The sequence below is a fragment of the Odocoileus virginianus genome, unplaced genomic scaffold, assembly GCF_023699985.2.
Source record: "Odocoileus virginianus isolate 20LAN1187 ecotype Illinois unplaced genomic scaffold, Ovbor_1.2 Unplaced_Scaffold_1, whole genome shotgun sequence".
In the NCBI taxonomy this organism is placed as follows: Eukaryota; Metazoa; Chordata; class Mammalia; order Artiodactyla; family Cervidae; genus Odocoileus; species Odocoileus virginianus.
Genome location: NW_027224263.1, coordinates 4888327 through 4913296, shown reverse-complemented (window position 1 = coordinate 4913296; position 24970 = coordinate 4888327). Strand labels below are relative to the sequence as shown.

The 24970-nt window shown below is 35.7% G+C and overlaps 1 protein-coding gene across 1 annotated transcript in view; it reads left to right on the top strand.

Moving 5' to 3' along the window:
* Positions 1-23320, top strand: part of TRPC5 (transient receptor potential cation channel subfamily C member 5) — a 309416-nt gene extending 286096 nt beyond the window's left edge. Inside the window, exons 8-11 of the mRNA XM_020881534.2 lie at positions 9064-9267; positions 9501-9542; positions 10343-10432; positions 12191-23320. Coding sequence (XP_020737193.1) covers positions 9064-9267; positions 9501-9542; positions 10343-10432; positions 12191-12883 — 1029 coding nt within the window. The 3' untranslated portion in view covers positions 12884-23320. The remainder of the gene's footprint in view (positions 1-9063; positions 9268-9500; positions 9543-10342; positions 10433-12190) is intronic.
* Positions 23321-24970: the final 1650 nt, after the last annotated feature.

The window sequence follows — 24970 nt, the reverse complement described above, 5'->3', positions numbered from 1 at the left end:
ACTGAGCACACACAACATGGGTGAACCTTGAGAACATGCTAAGTGAAAGAATCTACACACAAAGGACCAATATTATATAATCCATTGATATGAAATGTTCAAAATAGACAAATCCATGGAAACAAATGTAGATTATGGGCTGATAGGGGCTTTGGGGAGGGCACCAAGTGCTGGGAATTGACTGCTAATGGATACAGGGGATTTTTAGGAGTGATGAAAATCTTCTAGAATAGATAGTGGTGATGGTTGCTCAACTCTGTAAATCTATTAAAAACTACTGAATTGTACAGTTTAAAAGATGAGGAGAGCAGCATTGCTATCTGTGAAATCTAAGAAATCACTGCCTAACATAAAGTCATGAAAAGTATTCCTATGTTTTCTTCTCAGTTTATTTTTTGGTAACAGCTTCATTGAGATATAATCCAGATACCATAAAATTCATTTTTGGAAGTGTACAATTCACATTGCCTAAAGGTACAAACTTGCAACTAGTAGTATGTCCTGGAGATATAATGCACAATATAGTGACTAGGGACAATAATATCATACTGTAATCATCAAAATTGCTAAGACACTAGATCTTAATTACTCCAGCCACCTAAAAACAATAATTATGTGATGTAATAGAGCATATACATGGCATATCACCATGTATAAGTGTATCAAATCAACAATGTTGTACACCTTAATGTTATATGACAAATATATTTACATTTTTAAAAAGATTAGAACAGCAAAAGCATGTATATCAAAAGAAAAAACACACAAATTGAGCTACATGAAAACAAAATATATGCAATTACCATAGAAAGAAATTCTATTACAGTAGCTATCAAAATAGTTTTAAAACATGGTAATATATGTGCTTCTTTATTAGCTCATGAAATAAAATTTAGCAGTGGGTTTAATAAGTACCTTAAATTTAATCTAGGGCTTTGTTTCCCCTTTGAACCGATTGCTCACTTAACCCAAAGCCACTTATTCCCTCCTAGAGAACATAGAAGTATCTCTGATTTATCCATTAAGAGCTGGTTAGCACTGTTCAGATACAGGCAATAGGCATCTCAGAAATCAACAGAATCCTCTATCCTCTACTTCAGTAGTTCTGAACCATTTAGGGGAGGGCAGACTTCTTTGAGAATATGATGAAAGCCCAGGAAAATTTAAAAACCCCAATATTTTATATACAATTTTAATAGACTCACTGAGTCCATTACCTTCTTTCATAGAACCAGGTTTACAAATCTCTATTCTGCTTGATGTCATTTTTGATCTGCTAATCCTTTAATATCATAGCTAAGCACTACTACCTTGGAGAGCAAAGTGCAAACCTTTGTGAAATATCTGAAAGACCAAGGAGCAAATTCTAGTTATCACTGACAGACTGAATGTTCACTCAAAAACCACCCTAAGACAAACAGTGTAAGACATAGGTCTCCTTTTAAAGATTTCATGTACTAATAAAAAAGATTTTTCTCTCCCTTACACTGTACACTTTTGACAATGGAGACTATATTGTATAACCATCTTATTCAGCATTAAGTTAAAAGTTTGTGGATATAAGTCACAATTTAATGTGGCCTCTGAAACAAAGCTCTTACCACTGTATATATATGATGGGGCCCAAGGACATTTTAAAAGATATTTGAAAGTAAATTGCCAATATCACATTTCATTTCAAATACTGTCATATATATTTAACTATATTATCACAATTCCATACCTCACTCAAGAAATTTAACACTTAAACACTATAATTACTAATTTGGGAGCCCATATGTAAATTTCCCTTATTGTCTCAAACATGTCATTTACAGATGATAAACTGCAAGAACATTGAAGATGTGTCACTATGCAAATACAGAGCCACAAGCAAAATGTGAGAAACTTATTGATTCAAGGCAGTTAATGAAATCCCTGTGCAATCATTATCTGATCACTAGGCTAAGTGAGCAGACTTCAATGACTGCCCATGACAAAGAATACAGATTTTATAGAATCAGTCAAAGAAAGTCATATAAAACAATAAAAATGAAAGTCTGGAAGAAGGGGATCAGATTTCCAGAATTATCATATTAAATTGCTTAAAATGTCCAGTTTCAGCAAAAAATTACAAAACATACACACTCACACACACACACAAAGAAGGTATGGTTTATACATAGGAAAAAAGATGTCATAGAAATTGTCCTTGAGGACAAGCCCAAATGTTGGTTTTATTAAATACTGAACTAGCTATTTTAAATATCTTCAAATAACTAAGGAAACCATCTAAATAATTAAAGAAAAGTTATGAGAACATTGTCTCATCAAATAGAGAATATTAATAAAGTGATAGAAATTGTTTTTTAAAAGGATCAGATTGAATTTCTGGATTTGAAAAGTGTTGTAAGAGAATGAAAAATTCACTAGATGGGCTCAACAGCAGATTTCAGCTGGCAGGAAGAAGTAGCAAATTTGAAGATAATTCAGTTACCATTGTCTAGACTGACGATCAGAAAGTAAAACAGAATCAATAAAAACAAACAGAACTTCAGAGAATTTAATGGTGAGACACCATTAAATGCCCAATATACACATAATGGGAGTCCCAGAAAAAGAAGAGAGTAAATAAAAGAACTGGAAGGATATTTAAAGAAATAATGAATAAATACTTCTCAAAAATAGTTACACATCCACAAACTCATATATTTCCTAGTAAGATAAACACACAGAAAACGCCACATCTTAGTCAAACTCTCAAAGACCAAGAAAAAATCTTGAAAGGAGGAAAAGATAGCTGATTTCCATCCAAAACAATGGGCACTAGAAGTCAGTGTGATGACATATACAAAATGTTTAAAGCAAAAGACTGCCAACCAAGAATTTTCTATTCAGCAAAAGTATCCTTAAATGAAGGAAAAATGAAGACATTTGTCAAGTACACAAAGACTGAGAGAATTAATGGCCAGAAGGCACATCCTATAAGAAATGCTAAAGAGAATTCTTCAGGCTGAAATGAAAGGACACTAGACAATACAAAAAACAAAAACAAAAACCCAAACCAACCCTCTCCTTAAAAAAAAAACCCACAAAGAAGTAAAGAGCACCAGAAAAGGTAATTAAAGGTAATTGTATAGATAAATACAATACAAATCTTATGGGGGGGGGGGGATTTTTTCCTATCTACTTTGAAAGATAACTGCATAATTCAATAATTACACAGGAGTGTTCATAGGCTTATAATCTTTAAATGTGCCATATATAAAGTAATAATTTGTGTATCAGTAGTAGCACAAATGAGGGAAGGAATGGAACAGCACAGTTTTTGCTATGATTTGAATCAGGTTTGTATTAATCCAAAGTAAATTGTATTTTAAGAAGTTAATTGTAATCCCTGGGGCAAGCACTAAGAAAATAAGTTTTTAATATAGTAAAAGAAACAAGGGAATTAAAAGATATATTAGAAAACATCTATTTAACATAAATAAATCAACAATGGAGAAATAGAGGAACAAAAAAGATATGCAACATACAGAAAATGGAAAAATGGCAGATGTAAATACTACTTTATCAGTAATTACTATAAATGTAACTAGATTAAGAAAACCAGTTAATTGGCAAAGATTGCCAGACTTTTAAGAAACACACATGATCCAACTATATTCTGTCTAGAAGAGATATACTTTAGATTCAAAGATACAAGTAGATTGTAAGTAAAAGAAAGATTTTTTGGCTGTGCCATGTGGCATGTGGGATCTTATTTCCCTGACCATGCTCCCTGCCCACCAGGGAAGCCCAACTGTAAGTAAAAGACTGGGAAAAGATATATGGTGCAAACGGTAATCAAAAGAGAGCTAAGTGGCTATACTAATTATCAGACAAAATAGAATTTAAGATAAAATTTGTTATTAGAGAAAACAAAGGACATTTTTTATGATTAAAGAATGTATTTATCATGAAGATTTAACAATTATAAACACATTTCCACCTATCTACAGATCTGCAAAATACATGAAGCAAAAACTGACAGAACTGAAGGGAGAAATAGAAATTCAGTAATAACCATTGGGGCATTTATTACCCCACTTTCAGCAACAAACAGAAGTAGACAAATGACCAAAAAGGAAATAGAATACTTGAACAACATTATAAGCCAACTAAACTTAATGGACATCTATCTATACAACATACCATACAACAATAGCAGAATATATGCTCTTCTGAACTGCACATGGAACATTCTCCAGGACAGATTATATGTTAGTCCATAAAATGTCTAATTTTTTTAAAGGACTGAAATAATAAAAAATATATTCTGCAAATATTAGATATCAATAACATAATAAAATTTGGGATATTCACATATAAATGGATAGCAGAGAAGATACTGCAAAATAACTACTGGTTCAAAGAGGAAATCACAAAGGAAATTAGAAGATACTTTGAGATGAATTAAAGGGAGAGTACAGTATATCCTAAATATCCTCAGAAAGAAATTTATAATTGTAAAAGTTTATATTAAAAAATATTTCAAATCAATAACTTAAATTTCCACCTTTATGAAACTAGAAAAATACAGTAAACTAAACCCAAAGCAAGCAGAAAGAAAAAAACATAGCAAATTGTTTATTAGTAAAATATTTATAGATTTAGCCCTCCCATAACTTTGAGTTACAACTCATTTTGAGTTAATTTTTGTATATGGTGTGAAGTAAGGATCAAGATTCTTTATTTTTTCCTTCTGGAAGTCCAACTATTCCAAAGTAATTTGTTGAAAAGATTATCATTTCCAAGTTGAATTGCCTTGACACCTTTCTTAAAAGTCAATTGCATATATGCCTGTAATTATGCATATGCACACATTTATTTTTGGACTTTCTTGTTTTGTTCCATTGATCTTCAATGCCAATTTGTTCTTTTTCAAAATTAACTACATCTTTTAGTTACATCTTTCACATCTTTTGTATTTATATATAAACTTGAAAGCAGTTTGTCAGTTTCTTCAAAAATGCCAACTGAGATTTGACTGAAATTGTATTGAATCTATAATCAATTTGGAAAGAATTGCCATCCTAATTATATTTAGTCTTTCATGAATATGCCATTTCTTTACATTTATTTAAGTCTTCTTTAATTTATGTCAGTAATCTTTCACAGTTTCCAATGTTAAAAAACACATATTTTTGTCATATTTATTCCTAAGGATTTTATATTTTAAATGATACTTTTAAAAAATTAATATTTTACTGTTCATTGCCAATATAGAATACAACTGATTTGTATCTGGTTCTGTTTAATAAATTTTTCTTCATTATGTATCAATTTTCCTGTTTCTTGGCATTGTGATAAGTTTGTATTGGATGTCAGACATAATGAATTTTACCTTGTTGGATGCTGGATATTTTTGTATTGTTTTAAATACACTTGAGCTTTATTCTGGAAATAGTTTGACCTCTGAGGCTTGCTTTTAAGCCTTGTTGCTGCTGCTGCTAAGTCACTTCAGTCATGTTAAGCAGGACTAAATACACCATTAGTCTAGGGAAGTTCTGTACAATAAAAATTTTATGCAAGTCACAAATATGTGCCACATATGTTACATTGTCTAGTAGCCACATTAAAATATAGTGATAAGAAATTGGTAAAATTAATTCTAATTACATATAAATATATTACATATATAATGTACTCTATTGATACCCAAACCAGGAAAAAAGTACAGAAAATTTAAAAAATAAGCCTGTAGACCAATATCCTTTATGAACATAGACAGGGAAATCCTCAACAGAGCATTAACATATTTGAATCCAGCAATATATAAAAAGAACATACCATAACCAAATAGAATTTACTCCAGAAATGCAAAGTAATTCATTATATTAATTATCTAAAAAAGAAAAATCCTATGGTCATATCAATTTATATGACCAGAAAAGGTGTTTGACAAACTTCTACTCTGATGATTTTTTTTTTTAATGTCTTAGCAAAACTGGAAAAGAATGTAATATGCACAACCTGAACCACAAAACCTATAGCTAACTAAGTGGTAGAAGACAGAAGACTTCCTAAGATCAGTAACAAGGTATATCTGCTTTAAGTACTTCTATTCCATTTTGTACTAGAGATCATAGATAGTGCAGTAAGGAAAAACATTGAAGACGTACAGATTGGAAAAGAAGAAATGAAACTGTCTCGTGATTCTGCATAAAGTAAACCCTAAATAATCTATTTTAAAAATTTCATAGAATAAAAAAATGAATTTAACAAGGCCACAAAATACAAAGTCAATACACAAAAATCAACCATATACTAGCAATGAACAATTAGAAACTGAAATTTTAAAAGACAGTGCCATTGTAAATTGTTGTAAGTAAAATGAAATACTTAGGCATAAGCTTTCATTTTAGGCAAAAGGTTAACAAAACATGTATAGATAGGACTTACACATTGAAAACTACAAAACATGGATGAAAGAAATGACATACCGGTGTTCATGGACTGGAAGACTCAGCAGAATATACTTTTTTTTTTTTGTATGTGCCTCAGTCCCTAATGACTGCATTTTATTTTTTTTTTCATTTATTTTTATTAGTTGGAGGCTAATTACTTTACAATATTGTAGTGGTTTTTGTCATACATTGACATGAATTAGCCATGGATTTACATGTATTCCCCATCCCGATCCCCCCTCCCACCTCCCTCTCGACCCGATCCCTTTGGCTCTTCCCAGTGCACCAGGTCCGAGCACTTGTCTCATGCATCCAACCTGGGCTGGTGATCTGTTTCACCCTAGATAATATACATGTTTCGATGCCGTTCTCTTGAAACATCCCACCCTTGCCTTCTCCCACAGAGTCCAAAAGTCTGTTCTATACATCTGTGTCTCTTTTTCTGTTTTGCATATAGGGTTATCGTTACCATCTTTCTAAATTCCATCCATATATATGTGTTAGTATACTGTAATGGTCTTTATCTTTCTGGCTTACTTCGCTCTATATAATGGGCTCCAGTTTCATCCATCTCATTAGAACTGATTCAAATGAATTCTTTTTAATGGCTGAGTAATATTCCATGGTGTATATGTACCACAGCTTCCTTATCCATTCGTCTGCTGATGGCATCTAGGTTGCTTCCATGTCCTGGCTATTATAAACAGTGCTGCGATGAACATTGGGGTGCACGTGTCTCTTTCAGATCTGGTTTCCTTGGTGTGTATGCCCAGAAGTGGGATTGCTGGGTCATATGGCAGTTCTATTTCCAGTTTTTTAAGAAATCTCCACACTGTTCTCCATAGTGGCTGTACTAGTTTGCATTCCCACCAACAGTGTAAGAGGGTTCCCTTTTCTCCACACCCTCTCCAGCATTTATTGCTTGTAGACTTTTGGATAGCAGCCATTCTGACTGGTGTGTAATGGTACCTCATTGTGGTTTTGATTTTGCATTTCTCTGATAATGAGTGATGTTGAGCATCTTTTCATGTGTTTGTTAGCCATCTGTATGTCTTCTTTGGAGAAATGTCTGTTTAGTTCTTTGGCCCATTTTTTGATTGGGTCATTTATTTTTCTGGAGTTGAGCTGGAGGAGTTGCTTGTGTCTTTTTGAGATTAATCCTTTATCTGTTGCTTCGTTTGCTATTATTTTCTCCCAATCTGAGGGCTGTCTTTTCACCTTGCTTATAGTTTTCTTTGTCGTGCAAAAGCTTTTAAGTTTCATTAGGTCCCATTTGTTTATTTTTGTTTTTGTTTCTAATACTCTGGGATGTGGGTCATAGAGGATCCTTCAGCAGAATATACTTTGATTCAGCAGAATATACTTTCAGCATAAGATTTTCAAGTTTCATCCATGTTGCCTTATGTATCAAAACTTCATTCCTTTTAAAGACTGGATAATAATGATAGTATACCACATTTTGTTTATCCATTTATTGACGGATGGACATTTAGGTTGTTTCTACTCTTTAGCTATTATGAAAAATGCTGCTGAACATTTGTGTACACGTTTTTGTGTAGAATGTGCTTTCGTTTCTCTTGGTTATGTAGCTAGGAGTGAAATTGCTGGATTGTATGGTAACTCTATGTTTAACTATTCGAGAAAATGCCATATGGTTTTCCAAAGTAGCTGCACCATTTCATGTTCCCACCAGTGGTGTGTGAGGGGTGCAAATTCTCCAGATTCTAACCTACACTAGCTATTCTTCTATGAAAAATAGTTATAGCTATCCTAGTGGGTTTAAAGTCGTATCTCATTGCAGTTTCAATTTGAATACTCTTAATGACCAACAATGTTGGTCATTTGTGTCTTTCTGCAAATGTCTATTCAAGTGCTTTCCCCTTTTTCAAATTGATTTGTCTTTTTATTATTGAATTGTTATCATTCTTTATATAGTCTGGATACAAGTCCCTTATCAGATATATGATATTTCATTACTTTCTTTTGTTCTGTGGGTTGTCTTTTCATTTTCTTTATGGTGTCTTTGACATACAGTTTTAAACTTTGATCAAGTCCAATTTACCTATTTTGTTCTCTTGTTCCTTGGCCTTTGGTGTCTTCTCTAAGAAACCATTGTTTTATCCAGGGTTATAAATATTTACTCCTAAATTTTCTTCTTAGAGTTTTATACTTTTTATCTATTAAATTTAGTTCTGTGATTCATTTTGAGTTGAATGTTGTAGGTGGTGTGAGGTAGGAATCCAACTTTATTCTTTTGAATGTGAATAGCCAGTAGTCCCAGCATGCACAACTGATTGACAAAGGTGCAAAAGCAATTCAATGGAAGAACAATAGCCTTTTCAGCAAATTGCAAATGAGCATCGACAGGCAAAAACAAAACAAGAAAAAAAAAAAACCCTCAATGTAAACTTCACCCCTTAAGGAAAAATGAACTCAAAATTGATCATAGAGCAAAACGTAAATGTTGCAACTAGAAAACATGTAGAGGAAAACACTAGAGGGTAAGGTCAGTGTAAATTGAATTTTTATAGCTACTGACATATTTCCCTCTGTAGAAGCAAGTAGAACTTTTAGAATGAGTCATGGGTGCATTTTGTATTTTCCTATCCCCCATCTTTGAACTTGTCTTTCACAGGATCATGCTGATATTGAGTGGAAGTTTGCAAGGACGAAGCTCTGGATGAGTTACTTTGACGAAGGTGGCACCTTGCCACCTCCTTTCAACATTATCCCCAGCCCCAAGTCATTTCTATACCTTGGCAACTGGTTCAACAACACCTTCTGCCCTAAAAGAGACCCTGATGGTAGACGAAGAAGGCACAACTTGAGAAGCTTCACAGTAAGGCCTTTAAAAATTGTCTCTTTGTAAACACAAATGTTTTCTCCTTTCCCTCCTTTGTGACATTCCCTATTTTGAACATCATAAAACTACTCCAACCTACAGATGCTTTGGGGGTTTGTCAAGCAGCAGCTCCTGTGTCATGTTCCAGTCCTAATATTTAAAAATATATTTGAGTGGATGGGCTGCTGGGACACTGCTGATATAAGCTCTCTGTCCATTTTCAATGACAGGAACGCCATGCTGACAGCCTGATACAGAACCAACATTACCAGGTAAAGCTTCTTTATATGAACTAAGCACAATAGTTCTTGGTCAGTTGTGTGACCTTGGATAAGTCTCTTGCCTTCCATGAGCCTCAGTTTCCTCATCTGTAAAACAGGGATGATTAAACTTAACTCAAAGTGTAGTTGTGAGAATTGAGTGGTGAGTATGTATGTATTTGTGTGTGCATGTGTGTCCTGGCAGTGTCTGACATATTGCATTAAGTGGTAGCTATCATCATCACTGGTTCTAACACAAAGCTGAGTGACTATATGTATACCATTCCCAGGAGGCTAAGTTAAAAGAGGCCATCCCTGTAAAGGAGAAGAACAGATTGACTTTAATAAAAAATATCTTGACTGTATAATTAGTGGACATCGAGATCAGCAGATTTTGTGACACTGAAGAATGTCAACTTTATAAAAGGAAGAAAAACTCTCATCTTACTAGGAGGGTTAAAGTTTAATCCAGCCTGAAGGGAAAGGATATTGACTGTGACCATTCAAGGATTACTCTACTCTGATTATTCTATTAATGTGAATCATGTTTACCTTATGCCTGGGTGGAAAAATTTTCTTTTGGGTGAATTTGATCTCACTGGCCCACTCTGCCACCAAATTTGGACACATAGTAATTCTTCATTTAGCCAGTGGACTTAACTGGGGGTTTTGTAGAAAATGGTTGGATCCTGTGAGAATTTTCCATTGCAAAGACAGTCTAGGCATATTTTTTTTCTTGTATATGTTCCTTATTGTACTAAGAGTCCAAGAAGGAAACTGAATGCCATTTCATGTTTTTGTTTAAATTCCAGGAAGTTATCAGGAATTTAGTCAAAAGATATGTGGCAGCTATGATAAGAAATTCCAAAACAAATGAGGGACTAACAGAAGAAAATTTTAAGGTAATTTGGTCATAAAGTGGTTTAATTTCTCATTTCATATTTCTTAAGCATCATTTAATCTTCACAGTGTTTGAAGTTTCTGGTGATGGAATTTCAACTGCCTATAATACAGTAAAACTAGTTACTGTTCTTCCAATAGATGAAGATATTTTACCAATGTTTGTCACACCACCACAGTCAGCTTTATGAATAATAAAAAATACACAGTCTTTTAATAGTCTGAGTGTTTCTCAGTGTGGGAATGGAATGCTTCAAACGATGTGGCAAGGATGTGTAAGATTTAAAGGTCTTTACTTAAAAGATATGATAAAGACAAAAAAATCTATTATTAAAACTTAACATTTATGATATCCTATCATTACACATTTTTGCTTGTCACACTGGAATGCTATTGGCATCTAGTGAGTAGAGACCAGGGTTGTTGCTAAAAATCCTACAATCCACAGGACAGATCCCCTTAACAAAGAATTGCCACACTCAACATGTCAACTGGTTGAGAAACCCTATCCTAGAACACATATACATTTTCTAAGGAGTACATGAAGGCTGTTATCCTAATCTAGACATAACTCACCAGTTGAGGGCCTGCCACATGCCAAACACTCTGCCAGGTAGTTGGAGCACAGTGATGAGCAAGATATAAGCAGCCCCTACTCTCTCATGGAGTGATACACAATAAAGATAGAGGGTGATGAATGACGGAGTATTCGAACAGGAACAACACAAGGTACTGTGGAGACATAGAAATGGGGGGACACCCAGATGGGACCTGGGGATTTGAGGTAGGCTTTTCAAAGGAAGCCATGTTCAAGCTGAGGTCTGAAGGAGAAGCTAGTTGGGTAGAAGAGTGTTCCAGAGAGAACAGCAAATGCAAAGACTCAGAGGCAAGAGAATATGTCCATACAGGTGGACAGTGGCAAGCCTGGGGAAAGAGTAGAAAGATATGAAATGGGAGAGATGAACACATACCAGGCCTTGAAAAACCTTGTAGTCTGTAATATGGCACTTTTCCTTTTTCATAAGGTCAGTGACAAGTTACTAAAAAGTGTTAAGCAAAAGAATGAAATCATCGGATGTAAGCTTTTCAAAGATAGTTTTTAGAAGAGCAATCTAGTATCTAGGCAGCCAGTGAGAGGAGAAGACAATTCACAGGGACTTAGATAAACAGGGTCCCCTGTCCCAAAATGGGGCTTCCCAGGTGACTCAATGGTAAAGAATTGCCTGCAATGCAGGAGACGTGGGTTTGATTCCTGGGTTGGGAAGATCCTCTGGAGGAGGAAATGGCAACCAACTCCAGTATTCTTGCCTGGGAAATCCCATGGACAGAGGAGCCTGGCCGGTTACAGTCCACGGGGTCACAGAGTGGGACACAACTGAGCACTAGTCTCAAAACAGTAGTCTCATCACCTGACATTCCACTTTCCTAGTTTTATTCCTGAGTCCTAAAGCTTTTCCTCTTCTGTATCTTTCTCTATGCAGATGTCGATGACAGCCAATACCCTATACTCTAATACCTTCATTGTTGGTTAACATTTCAGTCTGTTGGTGTACTCCTGATATGGAGGTTCTGAAATCACTTTACCAATTGCACATTTTTTTCCAATGGCCAGCCCTGCCCACAGATTTGTTACTGTTTTTCTTGTGGTGGAATGATGTGACATGTTTCTGGTAGTTCATACACCTTGTGATTTTCTATGAGACAAAAATCTGGAACATTCCAAAGTTTCTTAACATAACGTGTCATCTCTCTTGCCCTAGGAATTAAAGCAGGATATCTCCAGCTTTCGATATGAAGTGCTTGACCTCTTGGGGAACAGGAAGCACCAAAGGAGAAGTTTTTCCACTAGCAGCACTGAACTCTCTCAGAGGGATGATACCAATGATGGCAGTGGTGGGGCTCGGGCCAAATCCAAGAGTGTCTCTTTCAATGTAGGCTGCAAGAAAAAAGCCTGCCATGGGCCACCTCTCATCAGGACTATGCCAAGAGTTGGTGGTGCCCAAGGCAAGTCAAAAGCTGAGTCATCAAGCAAACGATCCTTCATGGGTCCCTCTCTCAAGAAACTGGGTCTCCTATTCTCCAAGTTTAATGGTCATATGTCTGAACCCAGTTCAGAGCCAATGTACACAATCTCTGATGGAATTGTTCAGCCACACTATATGTGGCAGGACATCAGATATTCTCAGATGGAGAAAGGGAAAGCAGAGGCCTGTTCTCAAAGTGAAATTAACCTCAGTGAGGTAGAATTAGGTGAAGCCCGGGGCACTGCTCAGAGCACTGAATGCCCTCTAGCCTGTTCCAGCTCTCTTCACTGCGTTTCCAGCATCTGTTCCTCAAATTCTAAACTTTTAGACTCCTCAGAGGATGTATTTGAAACGTGGGGAGAGGCCTGTGACCTGCTCATGCACAAATGGGGTGATGGACAGGAAGAACAAGTTACAACTCGGCTCTAAGTCAAGCCGTTATCATGTGTCCTGGAACTCAGAAAATTTCTCATTTTTTGCTCTCAGAGGTGACATAGAATATGATTCCCTCACTGCCCCCTCCCACTAGACAGGAGAGTGAAACTCCTATTTCTTTCACCATCTTTTATAGCTACATTAATTTTTTTTGTTATTGTTATTAGTATTACTATTATTTGCCTTTTTATACCTATAAAACACTAAGTCCATTTCACAACCAACTGAAGGGGTGTTTGCCCCTAATCAGCAGAGGTGCAGTCGGGTGCTTAACCCTTTGGCTTTGCTTTTCTTACCCTTGCTTCCTTGAAGCTCCAGGTGCCACTTTGCTACTGTCGCTGCCGCACAGATTCCTGACCTTCCTTGGGATCTCACACCATTTCCCCACAGGGCTGAGGGCTGTGCTCAGCAGTCCCCACCAGCTATCAGATGAGGCAAACTCACCTGCCTATGTTTGTTGCCCTTCAGTGCTCCACGCTGCTCATTCTGGTTCAATGAACAGCATCAAAGGGAGACTGAATAGACTCCAAAGAATTGTTAGCTTGTGGTTTCTAGGTATAACTGGCTTTCGTGTTTTTGTTTTAAACACTGCAACTTCTCCTTATTGTGGGGGCTGTTGAGTTTTTTGTTTCTTAAAGATTTGTGAGTTTCCTAATGTATGCCAGTGACTATTTACCCCCATAGTATATGTCATATCTAATAAGTTAGTGAATTCCTTTCCTGTGTTTGTGTATTTCAGTTAGCTTACTACATCTTAAAATTTGATAATATCAAGATTAGTATTTAGGATGTGGACTCTTTTTAAAAACGTTTCCTGCACTCTAACCAATAGTCACTACATCTCATACATTGGTAAGAAAAAATAATTAGCTGGCATATTTATAGGATCCTATCTACTGTTGATAGTTTTAATCATTATTGCTATCAAAAGTATTTCTAAGATAAAAACCTGGATTTGAAAATATTTTATCAGAAAAATGACACCTTGCTGAGGTATCAGAATCTGAAAACAACTTCATTTTAGTCAATTGCTCTCTGATAAAACAACAACAAAACAATTTTAGGTTTAGATAACTTGATTCAAGTTGCAGTTTTAATGCTCAGTGGGGGCAGTGGAATTGCATGTGTAAACTGGTGTTAAATATATAACATAACAACCCTAGTGAATTCATGGAACTACAAACATGATCCAAATTCTACTGTCTTTAAAGAAAACTGCATTATACACCAAAACAAATTATTTTCCACAGCTTAAGAGTACCTCATCAGACAACATAGGTGAAGGTTAAAAAATGAAACCCATAATGCATATGGTCATCATGTTAGACCTGGTAACCAGTGACTGATTACTTGCTAAACAAGGGTGGTTCTTACCAACATTAGCACAAAGGTATCCCCAACTTACACTCTTAACACATGACCTAAAATAGCTCAAGGTCTGAGTCCTGGTGATTAACACATAGCTCAAAAACTTAAGAAACTTAATTGGTTGTCACCCCGTTCTTGTAAGGGTCAACAGTAATACGAAACCATCGAAATTTATGTGTATGCTTTCTGGCAAAATTGAGATAAATGCAGCATTCTCAGTGCAAATATGCCGCCAAAATGGTTTTTGACAGTGTAGTTTCTGTTATTTGAATTGATTCCTATTCCAGTCCTAGCTTCAGTGATTGACAAAATATTCTGCAGGAAAAAGCCACAAACTGGGGATAAGGGGGAAACAAGAGGAGGTGTTGAAGAACAAAGTTCAGATCCAGGAAAAAGTGACCAAGAGAACAAGCTGCATCAAGATCCATTTGGCAAGAGACTATCACAAAATAATTCCTTGATCATACCTGAAGCAATCATTTACTCAAACCTCCTGCTTCCTAAGTGGGACTACTCTAAGTGGCTCTGACATCAGTAACAGGTTACTTTCCAGAAGGAAGTTTTCTAAAGTTACAGATTCAACTTTCCCAGTTTCCAAATTCACTTTTTTTTTTCATTTATTTTTATTAGTTGGAGGTTAATTACAATATTGTAGTGGGTTTCTGCCATACATTGACATGAATCAGCCATGGATTTACATGTGTTCCCCATCCCAATACCCCCTCCCGCCTCCCTTCCCATCCCATCCCTCTGGGTCTTCCCAGTGCACCAGCCCTGAGCACTTGTCTCATGCATCCAACCTGGGCTGGCGATCTGTTTCACACTTGATAGTATACTTGTTTCAATGCCATTCTCTCAGAACATCCCACCCTCGCCTTCTCCCAGAGTCCACAAGTCTGTTCTATACATCTGAGTCTCTTTTTCTGTCTTGCATATAGGGTTATCATTATCTTTTTAAATTCCATATATATGTGTTAGTATACTGTATTGGTGTTTATCTTTCTGGCTTACTTCACTCTGTATAATGGGCTTTAGTTTCATCCATCTCATTAGAACTGATTCAAATGCATTCTTTTTAATGGCTGAGTAATATTCCATAGTGTATATGTACCACAGCTTCCTTATCCATTTGCCTGCTGATGAGTATCTAGGTTGCTTCCATGTCCTGGCTATTATAAACACTGCTGCGATGAACACTGGGGTGCATGTATCTCTTTTAGATCTGGTTTCCTTTGTGTGTATGCCCAGGAGTGGGATTGCTGGGTCACATGGCAGTTCTATTTCCAGTTTTTTAAGGAATCTCCACACTGTTCTCCATAGTGGCTGTACTAGTTTGCATTCCTACCAACAGTGTAAGAGGGTTCCCTTTTCTCCACACCCTCTCCAGCACTTACTGCTTGTAGACTTTTGGATAGCAGCCATTCTGACTGGTGTGTAATGGTACCTCATTGTGGTTTTGATTTGCATTTCTCTGATAATGAGTGATGTTGAGCATCTTTTCATGTGTTTGTTAGCCATGTGTATGTCTTCTTTGGAGAAATGTCTGTTTAGTTCTTTGGCCCATTTTTTGATTGGGTCATTTATTTTTCTGGAATTGAGCTGCAGGAGTTGCTTGTATATTTTTGAGATTAGTCCTTTGTCTGTTACTTCACTTGCTATTAAGTTTCTCCCATTCTGAAGGCTGTCTTTTCACCTTGCTTATAGTTTCCTTTGTTGAGCATAAGTTTTTAAGTTTAATTAGGTCCCATTTATTTATTTTTGCTTTTATTTCCAATATTCTGGGAGGTGGGTCATAGAGGATCCTGCTGTGATTATGTCAGAGAGTTTTTGCCTGTATTCTCCTCTAGGAGTTTTATAGTTTCTGGTCTTACATTTAGATCTTTAATTCATTTTATTTTTGTGTATGATGTTTGAAAGTGTTCTAGTTTCATTCTTTTACAAGTGGTTGACCAGTTTTCCCAGCACCACTTGTTAGAGGTTGTCTTTTTTCCATAGTATATCCTTGCCTCCTTTGCCGAAGATAAGGTGTCCATAGGTACATGGATTTATCTCTGGGCTTTCTATTCTGTTCCATTGATCTATATTTCTGTCTTTGTGCCACTAAATTCACTTTGAATAATAAACAGCACCTAGGCTACATTTCTTTTCATATGGATGGCACCAGAAACCAATAGATGGCCCTATTTCATCTCTCTTACAAATGCATGTACTTATGATAACCTAGGCTTAATTGTTCCAGCAGTTACTTTATCAATTTGTCAGAAAATAAGGATAGCCAGGGATAGATCCATGGTCCAAAATACAGTCTTCTCTCAGTTATGTGGCAAAGAGAGAATATGTATAAATCATAGTAGCAATTTCTACTACTGAAAGAAACCAGTGTCATATTTCATTCCTTTTCAGATCGTCTAAGGGTTATTGTCTTTATGACGTGGGCTTAAGATTTCAGCAGCTATGCTGAGGCCTAGCTATGTTGGGGATTGAAGCCAATTAGCTGTTAAAGCTAATCAGTTATTGCCTTAACTTCTATGATGGTGACACCAACATTTTTAATAACTCTAATTCCAGTAGAAAGTAGGAAAGAGACTTGTGTTAACTCTGGATCAGCTACTATCAAGAAAGACATTTCAAATCAAAGGTTTAAGTATGTTCTCTGACCCCAGAGAAGGTATAAGTCAACTTGAGAGTAAATTTATAAACATAAAAGTTAGAAGTAAAAGAGAAACTTAGTGGGGATCTACTCAATTCTAAATTCTTATTTTACAAATAGAAAGAAAAAAAAGAGGCCCAGAAAAGGGTAATGACTTGCTCAAGGTCAGAAAGCCAGTCAATAAAACTACTCTTCTAGATCATAGAAACAAGACATTTACTATTAAGCATATATATACACAAAGGAGATGTGGAAATGGATTGGCCACTGTACCTTTTTGTTCATTTGCCCAAAATGTCATGAACTCCATAATTTAAGACTGACATATTTATATGTAAAGTTAAATTTATATGTACTCCAAAGTCAAATATAATAATAAATGATTCAAGAATCACTTTTTGTCTAAGTATACCACGGTTCACCTCCATAACAGGTGAATTTCTTATCATTTCTGGACACCTATATTTGTTTGATTCCATCATAATTATATTAACATCTCCTTCATAATAACCCACTCCAGTACTCTTGCCTGGAAAATTCCATGGACAGAGGAGCCTGGTAGGCTACAGTCCATGGGGTCGCAAAGAGTCAGACACGACTGAGCAACTTCACTTCACTTCATAATTAGTAAGGGCAAAATTGTTTACAAAGAAAATATCTGAAGTATATTAAAAAATGGCCATTGTTGAAGTAGGTCCTCCACTTACAGCTTTAAATCCAGTGGAGTATAAAGAAAAAGGAATGATTCCAAATTCAAAATCATTATTTTTGGAAGATGTCAAATTATAGGGATATAAATCTCCAAGTTATACTCCTGTCCACTTACATAGGCATACTGGAAAATTTCCTGGTTCTTTTTGCCTCTCATAGTCATTTTTCATTCCACTCTGACCTAATTTAGGGCATTTCGGCTAAGTTCAAAACATCTAAACATTTGTCTGCACTTGATTAAAGACACACACACACACACACATCAAACCCACCCGCCCGCCCCCATGGCCTCTACCTTCTGAATGACTTAAAATGAGTTGATAGCTTAGCTAGGAAATATAAATAACCATTTGACATTCATACTGCCTTGTGCTGAGACTGAAGGGGTGTTTTAACTAACAGTTTAAATGGCCCAGATCTTGGTTTGTTCAACCATCAGGAAAAAGGACTCGAAGTGAGTCAGGCGTTCTTTCCTGTTGAAAAAGTACACAAGAAAAATTGATCATGTTATTTTGGTAATCACATTTCAAAACAGTAAACAGATTGCTTGTACACACACAGCTAATATAAGCTGATGTAGTTATCTGAATCACTCAAATAACCTTTCCATATATACTTGTCAGCTCCCTTCAACCCCAAACCCTATGGCTTTGCTACAAATTTGCTACAAATCTGTGTAGATTGTTTGACATGCTTTATCTAGCTAACTGTCCCAAATATATGCTTTGTTGGTGTAGAATTAGTCATTGGGAACGGAGTACCCAAGCATTACTTTAGTACAGAGAAATGTTATTTCTACTGTATTTCCAAAGACCCTTCCCATCGCTTTTTCCAACAGATGTGGGTCATGGCTTGCACTTTTTGGGGATGTTTGTAAAAGTCTTATCTGTGCGCGTGCACACACACACACACGCAATGAAACTTAATAGCATTTGATTGTTCTGGCTTGGCCCTTCATCCCTTTTGGTAATTACTAAATCATTTTGAAGGGAGGGGAACAGGAATAGGCTCAATGGAAAGAAACTGCCTGAGATATGATGAGGAATTGCTAAAATGAACAGCCAAGGCAGCATCCACTGTAGTACAGCTATTCAGACAGCGCTCAGGATTTGGGGTTTCTAGTTTGAAGGAAAACCAAAGCTTGTCAGTCAGAAGAGAGAACCTACCTATAAAAAAACCAAATATATATTTTTTGTGAATTAAAGTCTGCATAATTCAGATTTACTGTATACTTGAGATATTACTATTCATGTTGATATGTGGCCTAGGATTTTCATCTATATACTGCATGGTGGTCCAGAGAAGGTGCTGGTAGGCGGTTTTGAGAGCTTTACTTTAAGAAAATGAATGTTTATTAAGAAACAAAGGAGTTAATTACTGGAATGATACAGGCAGCTGGCCAGGATGCGCTAGTATTTTTTTTTTCTAGTATTTTTAAGCTCTAGAGTGGATCTCTTTCTTATACTTGTTACTTTATTGGATCTGAGTTGTGGTCTTTTTCTAAAGACATACCATGAGTGTTTGTGGTACCTGAGAGACATGTACATATTAAGAATTATTAATGTTTAAATATAAAATCAAGCAGAATGCCCTTATGCCAAAAGTTCATCTGATGTGAAAATTGTGAAAGTTCTGTAGCAACTTCTCTTTACTATCCAAATGAAAGACCATTTCCATAGTAACAAAAAGAACCTGCAAATTTTGGTCATTGTAATCAACCTTCATCAATCCATGACTATAGCACACATTTGACCAAACATCATCCCTCACCCTCAAAAAAAAAAAAAAAAAACCTCCTGACAACTCCAAATGACTTGATAGAACCAAAACAGACTAAATAAAAGAATGACCTGCAGTGTGAATGCCATTTTCAGCAATGTGCAGGGTATTTTCCTCTTTGACTTTGTCTATGAGCAAGTTCCAGAGCCACCTAATACCCCAGGAGCTGCACTGCAAAACAGGCATACCCTTCTCAACACCTTGTCAACCCTTGACAACCTTGATGTCAACACGAGACATCACCCTTGGAGGCAGTGTGACTTTTATTTTAGCCTATGATAACCAACCATTTGCAAGTACATTTAAGCTAGGTTTGGCCATTTTGTCTTGTCCCACAATGTTCAATATATCCCACAATAATCATTGTGACTCATCACCTTCTAACCTAGTAACCCTCTTGACAATTCTCTGGTCTTATACAACCCTTAAAACTGGCCCTTTGGTGACAAGACAAAAAGGAGGCTTTGGACTTTTATGGGGAGTGCTTGAGGTACTTGGTGTGGTAAAGAGATAATCGGAAAAGCTTTCAAAGTAAGGACTAGTATAGATAAGCACTTTAAAATGTAGTGCTAAATCATCACACCGTCAAACTTTTCCAATAACCAAACTGAGGTGGCGCTCCTTGATTTTTAAAATATGTAGTTTCTGGATTAAAACATTAACATCATCATTTTCTCCCTTAACACAACCCAGAAGTGCAACAGTATATGAAAACTATCTCTGAAAAAGCTGCCAATCTTTTTTCAAATGTTGAGTTATATATATCGAGGTTGAATTTCAGATCACGGCACATTCTCACCTTGTGATCACTGTATTCCTAAATTTAACATATCTGACTCATAGTAAGGTTACATTTTAAATTGTACAATATCACTGTCTTTTATAAACATGCACATATGACCACTTACTGAAAGGAATGATTTCCCCAAATTTTATCTAAGAAATAAAATTAATTTACCAAAACTCTACAGAAAAGAGAAATAAAAGGTAAAAGTGGGAAAGGGTAGTATGGAAGAAAGCTAGATTCTATATCTGATGTCATAGTTTGAAAATGAAAGTTGCTCAGTCGTGTCCGACTCTTTGAGACCCCATGGACTATACAGTCCATGGAATTTTCCAGGCCAGAATACTGGAGTGGGTAGCCTTTCCCTTCTCCAGGGGATCTTCCCAACCCAGGGATCAAACCCAGGTCTCCTACATTGCAGGTGGATTCTTTACCAGCTGAGCCACAAGGGAAGCCCAAGAATACTGGAGTGGGTAGCCTATCCCTTCTCCAGCAGATCTTCCCAACCCAGGAATCGAACCAGGGTCTCCTGCATTGCAGGTGAATTCTTTACCAACTGAGCTATCAGGGAAGCCCCTGTCATAGTTTGGCCTCATAATTTAGGATAAACATATAAAGTAAGATTATAAAATGAGACTGGTATTTTCATAAACATGGCAATTAATATGCCCAAATTAATGTTGTTCTTTAAAATTCTTCAAAGTAGCCACCTTAAGCTGTACCCATATTCGAAAGCTGACATTACTCAAACCATCATGGACGACTGCTTCTGGGAGGATGTTCAAAACACACAATACAATGTCTGAATACCCTCAATGGTAGAAAATCATAATCTTATAAAATTAATTCTAAGAAACAGTCAAAATTAATTTTAGGTTCATACTTGATAAAAATTTGGACAACTGAGGTTAGTTCTACTTTTTCTAGTAAAAAATAATTTTCACCTGCTGTCACACAATATGAACTTTGATAGGCACAATTATAAAACAAGTTTCTTGTGGGGTTTGTAAAGTAACATGAAACTGTTCTTTGAATCTAGTTTTTTCCTTATCAGCTCTGAGGAATAATTGTGTACAACTACCTGCATCCATTTAAAGTGTACAATTCAGTGAGTTTTCACAGTTGTGTATACCCCTAGAATCATCACCACCAAAATCAAGATACAAAAATGTCCATCAGCCCCAAAAGAAGCCTCATTCCTCTTTCAAGTCTGGAATCTAGTTTCAAACACGCTTGGAACAGTGCCAGCCTTACTGGAATAAGTTTATAGCTTCCCAAGGAGGAAACATTAAAGAATACCATGTTTAGATATAGAACCATCATTGATTTGAGAACCTTAATGACTTAGCTCTTGAAATATTTGCATTTAAACAGTAAAACACATTCCAATTTCCAATGGCTTATGTTGTAAACAAACTCAGAATTGGCTTCCCAAACCTTATTTGATCCATAAGAAATAATACTTTATAATACAGAGGCTCTGACAGCTAGGCTGTTAGCAGGAAGAAAAAGCAGTAAAGAAAAGCCCTAGCCGCCCCAGAAAATTGAGGGGAGGGTTTTGGATTCAGAAGGTGCTCTAGTAACAGAAATAGGGGGCAGTGCTAAAGGGAGGATGGCAACAGCTAGCTGAATTTTCAGGTCATTTGAAAATCACATGTTCACACTAGGTATTTCCTATATAAAATATAGTCATATTATTTGAAGTAGCAGGTTCATCCATTTTTGGTCTCATCTTGTAGGACTTCCTTCTATAATATGTATTAAGCAATCGGTTTAAATAACCAAAGTAATGTAGCCTGTGGTCCAATAAGCAGAGTGGTAACTGTGCTTCGTATATACTTGGGCAGGAGAAGCAGTCAGAATCCTTGAGTGTCTAGTAGGAATCATTGAAACCAATTGCACTAAAATGAATGTTGCATGAGCTCAAGGAAACCTAGAAACCCAAGGGGTTAATACATTAGTCTGTAGTTTTCTTAATGTTAAAGACAATCCAATAAATTATTAACCTAAAAACTTTTAACTGTTCAAATTACTCTTCTAACATAGCAAAAGTAAACCCATATGTTCTCCAGTGAAAACATTTTGTCTGTTTTTTTTAATTTTATTTATTTTTTCCATTTATTTTTATTAGTTGGAGGCTAATTACTTTACATCATTACAGTAGTTTTTGTCATACGTTGAAATGAATTAGCCATGGATTTACATGTATTCCCCATCCTGGTCCCCCCTCCCACCCTCCCTCTCCACCCGATCCCTCTGGGTCCTCCCAGTGCACCAGGCCCGAGCACTTGTCTCATGCACCCAACCTGGGCTGGTGATCTGTTTCACCCTAGATAATATACATGTTTCAATGCTGTTCTCTTGAAACATCCCACCCTCGCCTTCTCCCAGAGTCCACAAGTCTGTTCTATACAGCTGTGGTACATATACACTATGGAATATTACTCAGCCATTAAAAAGAATTCATTTGAATCAGTTCTAATGAGATGGATGAAACTGGAGCCCATTATACAGAGCGAAGTAAGCCAGAAAGATAAAGACCATTACAGTATACTAACACATATATATGGAATTTAGAAAGATGGTAACGAATTTGTCTGTTTCTTATAACATACAAATGCATACCAGTGGTAGGATTCAAGAAAATATCACTATTTAAACTCCTCACAGGATTCAAAATTTCTCAAAAACAGGTTGAACCTGAGGATGAAGAATTTCTTCCTATTCAAAACAATGAATGTAGTTTGGAACCAACATTTGAGGAAGATAAAGAATACTTTTAGTAAACACAGGCAGTGTTTAATTAACTTTCTTAGCCTAGTTGGAGGCCCTAATCACACATCACACCATACAGAAAATGTATGCATCAAACTTCAGGTTAAAATTGTATCTCCTGAGCTTAATCATGAAAAAGGAAAATTCCAAATGTGTTTGTGTAAATGGCATTTTGGCTTTACAGACTACTATTTTAAAAGCTAAAAACTTGAGAAAACTATTACTTTTATTTAAATATTTTCTGTAGGAAGCGCAAAGCTGTCATCCTTAAATGTGTTAAAATGTATCTTGTACAATAAAAAGATTTTGTGTGTTTTTAGCTTCAGTATAAGCAAAAATAAAGCATTTACTTTTTCCTCTGAAATACATGGCTGCTCAGATTTAAGGTGTTCTTTTCCTCCCTTTTGCAACATAATCATTTCTAGCCACCTATTATTAATAAACATTTGTGAACAACAATGGATTTTACACTATAATTTAACCAGCATACACACTTAAGGGAGACCTCCACCATCCAATATATTTTTAAAAAGTAGATGATTAAGAATAAACATTATAACTTTTATACTTCCCATTAAATAAAGTTGTGTTAAATATTTAGAAAACTGTAAGCATTCATAAACAACTCTGAGATGATGAATGAAGGGACCAGAACAGCTACAGCTTACAACACCGACAAAACTAAGTATCCAAAGAATGATACTTGTAGAGAGCTATTTCAACCTGTGGATCAGTGAGAAGAATCATAAACTGAGGTTAAGCTGGTCATTATTAAGCTAGTATAATCTGAGTACATTTGGGTAATATTTTCTGAAGCTATCAGTTGACATTACTTTGCAAGTTTTTTTTTCTGTAGTCATGGACTTTTTAGCAATTAGCTTTCCCCTAATTAATTCAGATTCCTGAAATTTTGTCTTTTATTTTACATAATTAACTTTTAGGCCATCAGACCACTGGTTAGGATATCAGACCAGCTTAATGTTCAGTCTAATAATTCATTGCAAGTGCTGGCCTAATTATTTTAAGTGTAACTGGGTATATAACATTTATACATTGGTTAGATAAGACAATTAAAAAAGCAGTAACATATCTGGAAAAGATGTGCAACCACTATATGCAAACTCCAACAACTCAGTAACAAAAACACAAACAATTTGAACAATTTCAAAAAGAAATATATATGCCAAGTGAAGAAGCACATGGAAAAGTGTTAAACATAATTACAGGGAAATGCAAATTAAAACCACGAGATAACGCTTACTACCAAACCCATCAGAATGGCTAAAATCACAAAGAGCAATACCACCAAATGTTGATGAGGATGAAAACCAACTGGAATTCTCATATGTTGCTGATGAGAGTACAAAATGGTACAATCATTTCAGGAAATGCAGGAATTTCTGTACTAGTCATATACATAACTTATGATCCAGTAATTCCAGGAAAAATGAAAACAAATGCTCACAAGACGACTTGTACAAAAATGTTCATAGCAACTTCATTCACATCTAAAAACTGGAAATGGCCCAGGAGAATGAATAAATAAACATTATTTATTTATAATAATAATAAATATTAATAAATAATAAACAAATAAAATAAACAAACATTCTCCACCAAAAGGAGAATGAATAAATAAACAATGGTTTTTGTTGTACAATGAAATGCTGCTCAGCAATAAAAAGAACTATACACACACACATTGGACGAATTCCAAATACCTACGCTAAAGAAGTCTTACACAAAGGAGTGCATGCTCTGGTTCATTTACATACACTTTGAAAAACAAACTATGATAAGAGAAAAATCAGACTGGGATGGGAGAAGCAGGGATTGACTGGGAAGGAGCATGAGAGAATTTTCTGGAGTGATGAAAATATTATCTTGATAAAGGCCTGGATTTCAAGGATGTGTGATTTGTAAAAAGTTTATTGTATCAAACACTTCAGATTTGTGCATTTCATCACATGTAAACTTTTTTTTCTGAAAAGAACCTTAAAAAAAATGAACCTTT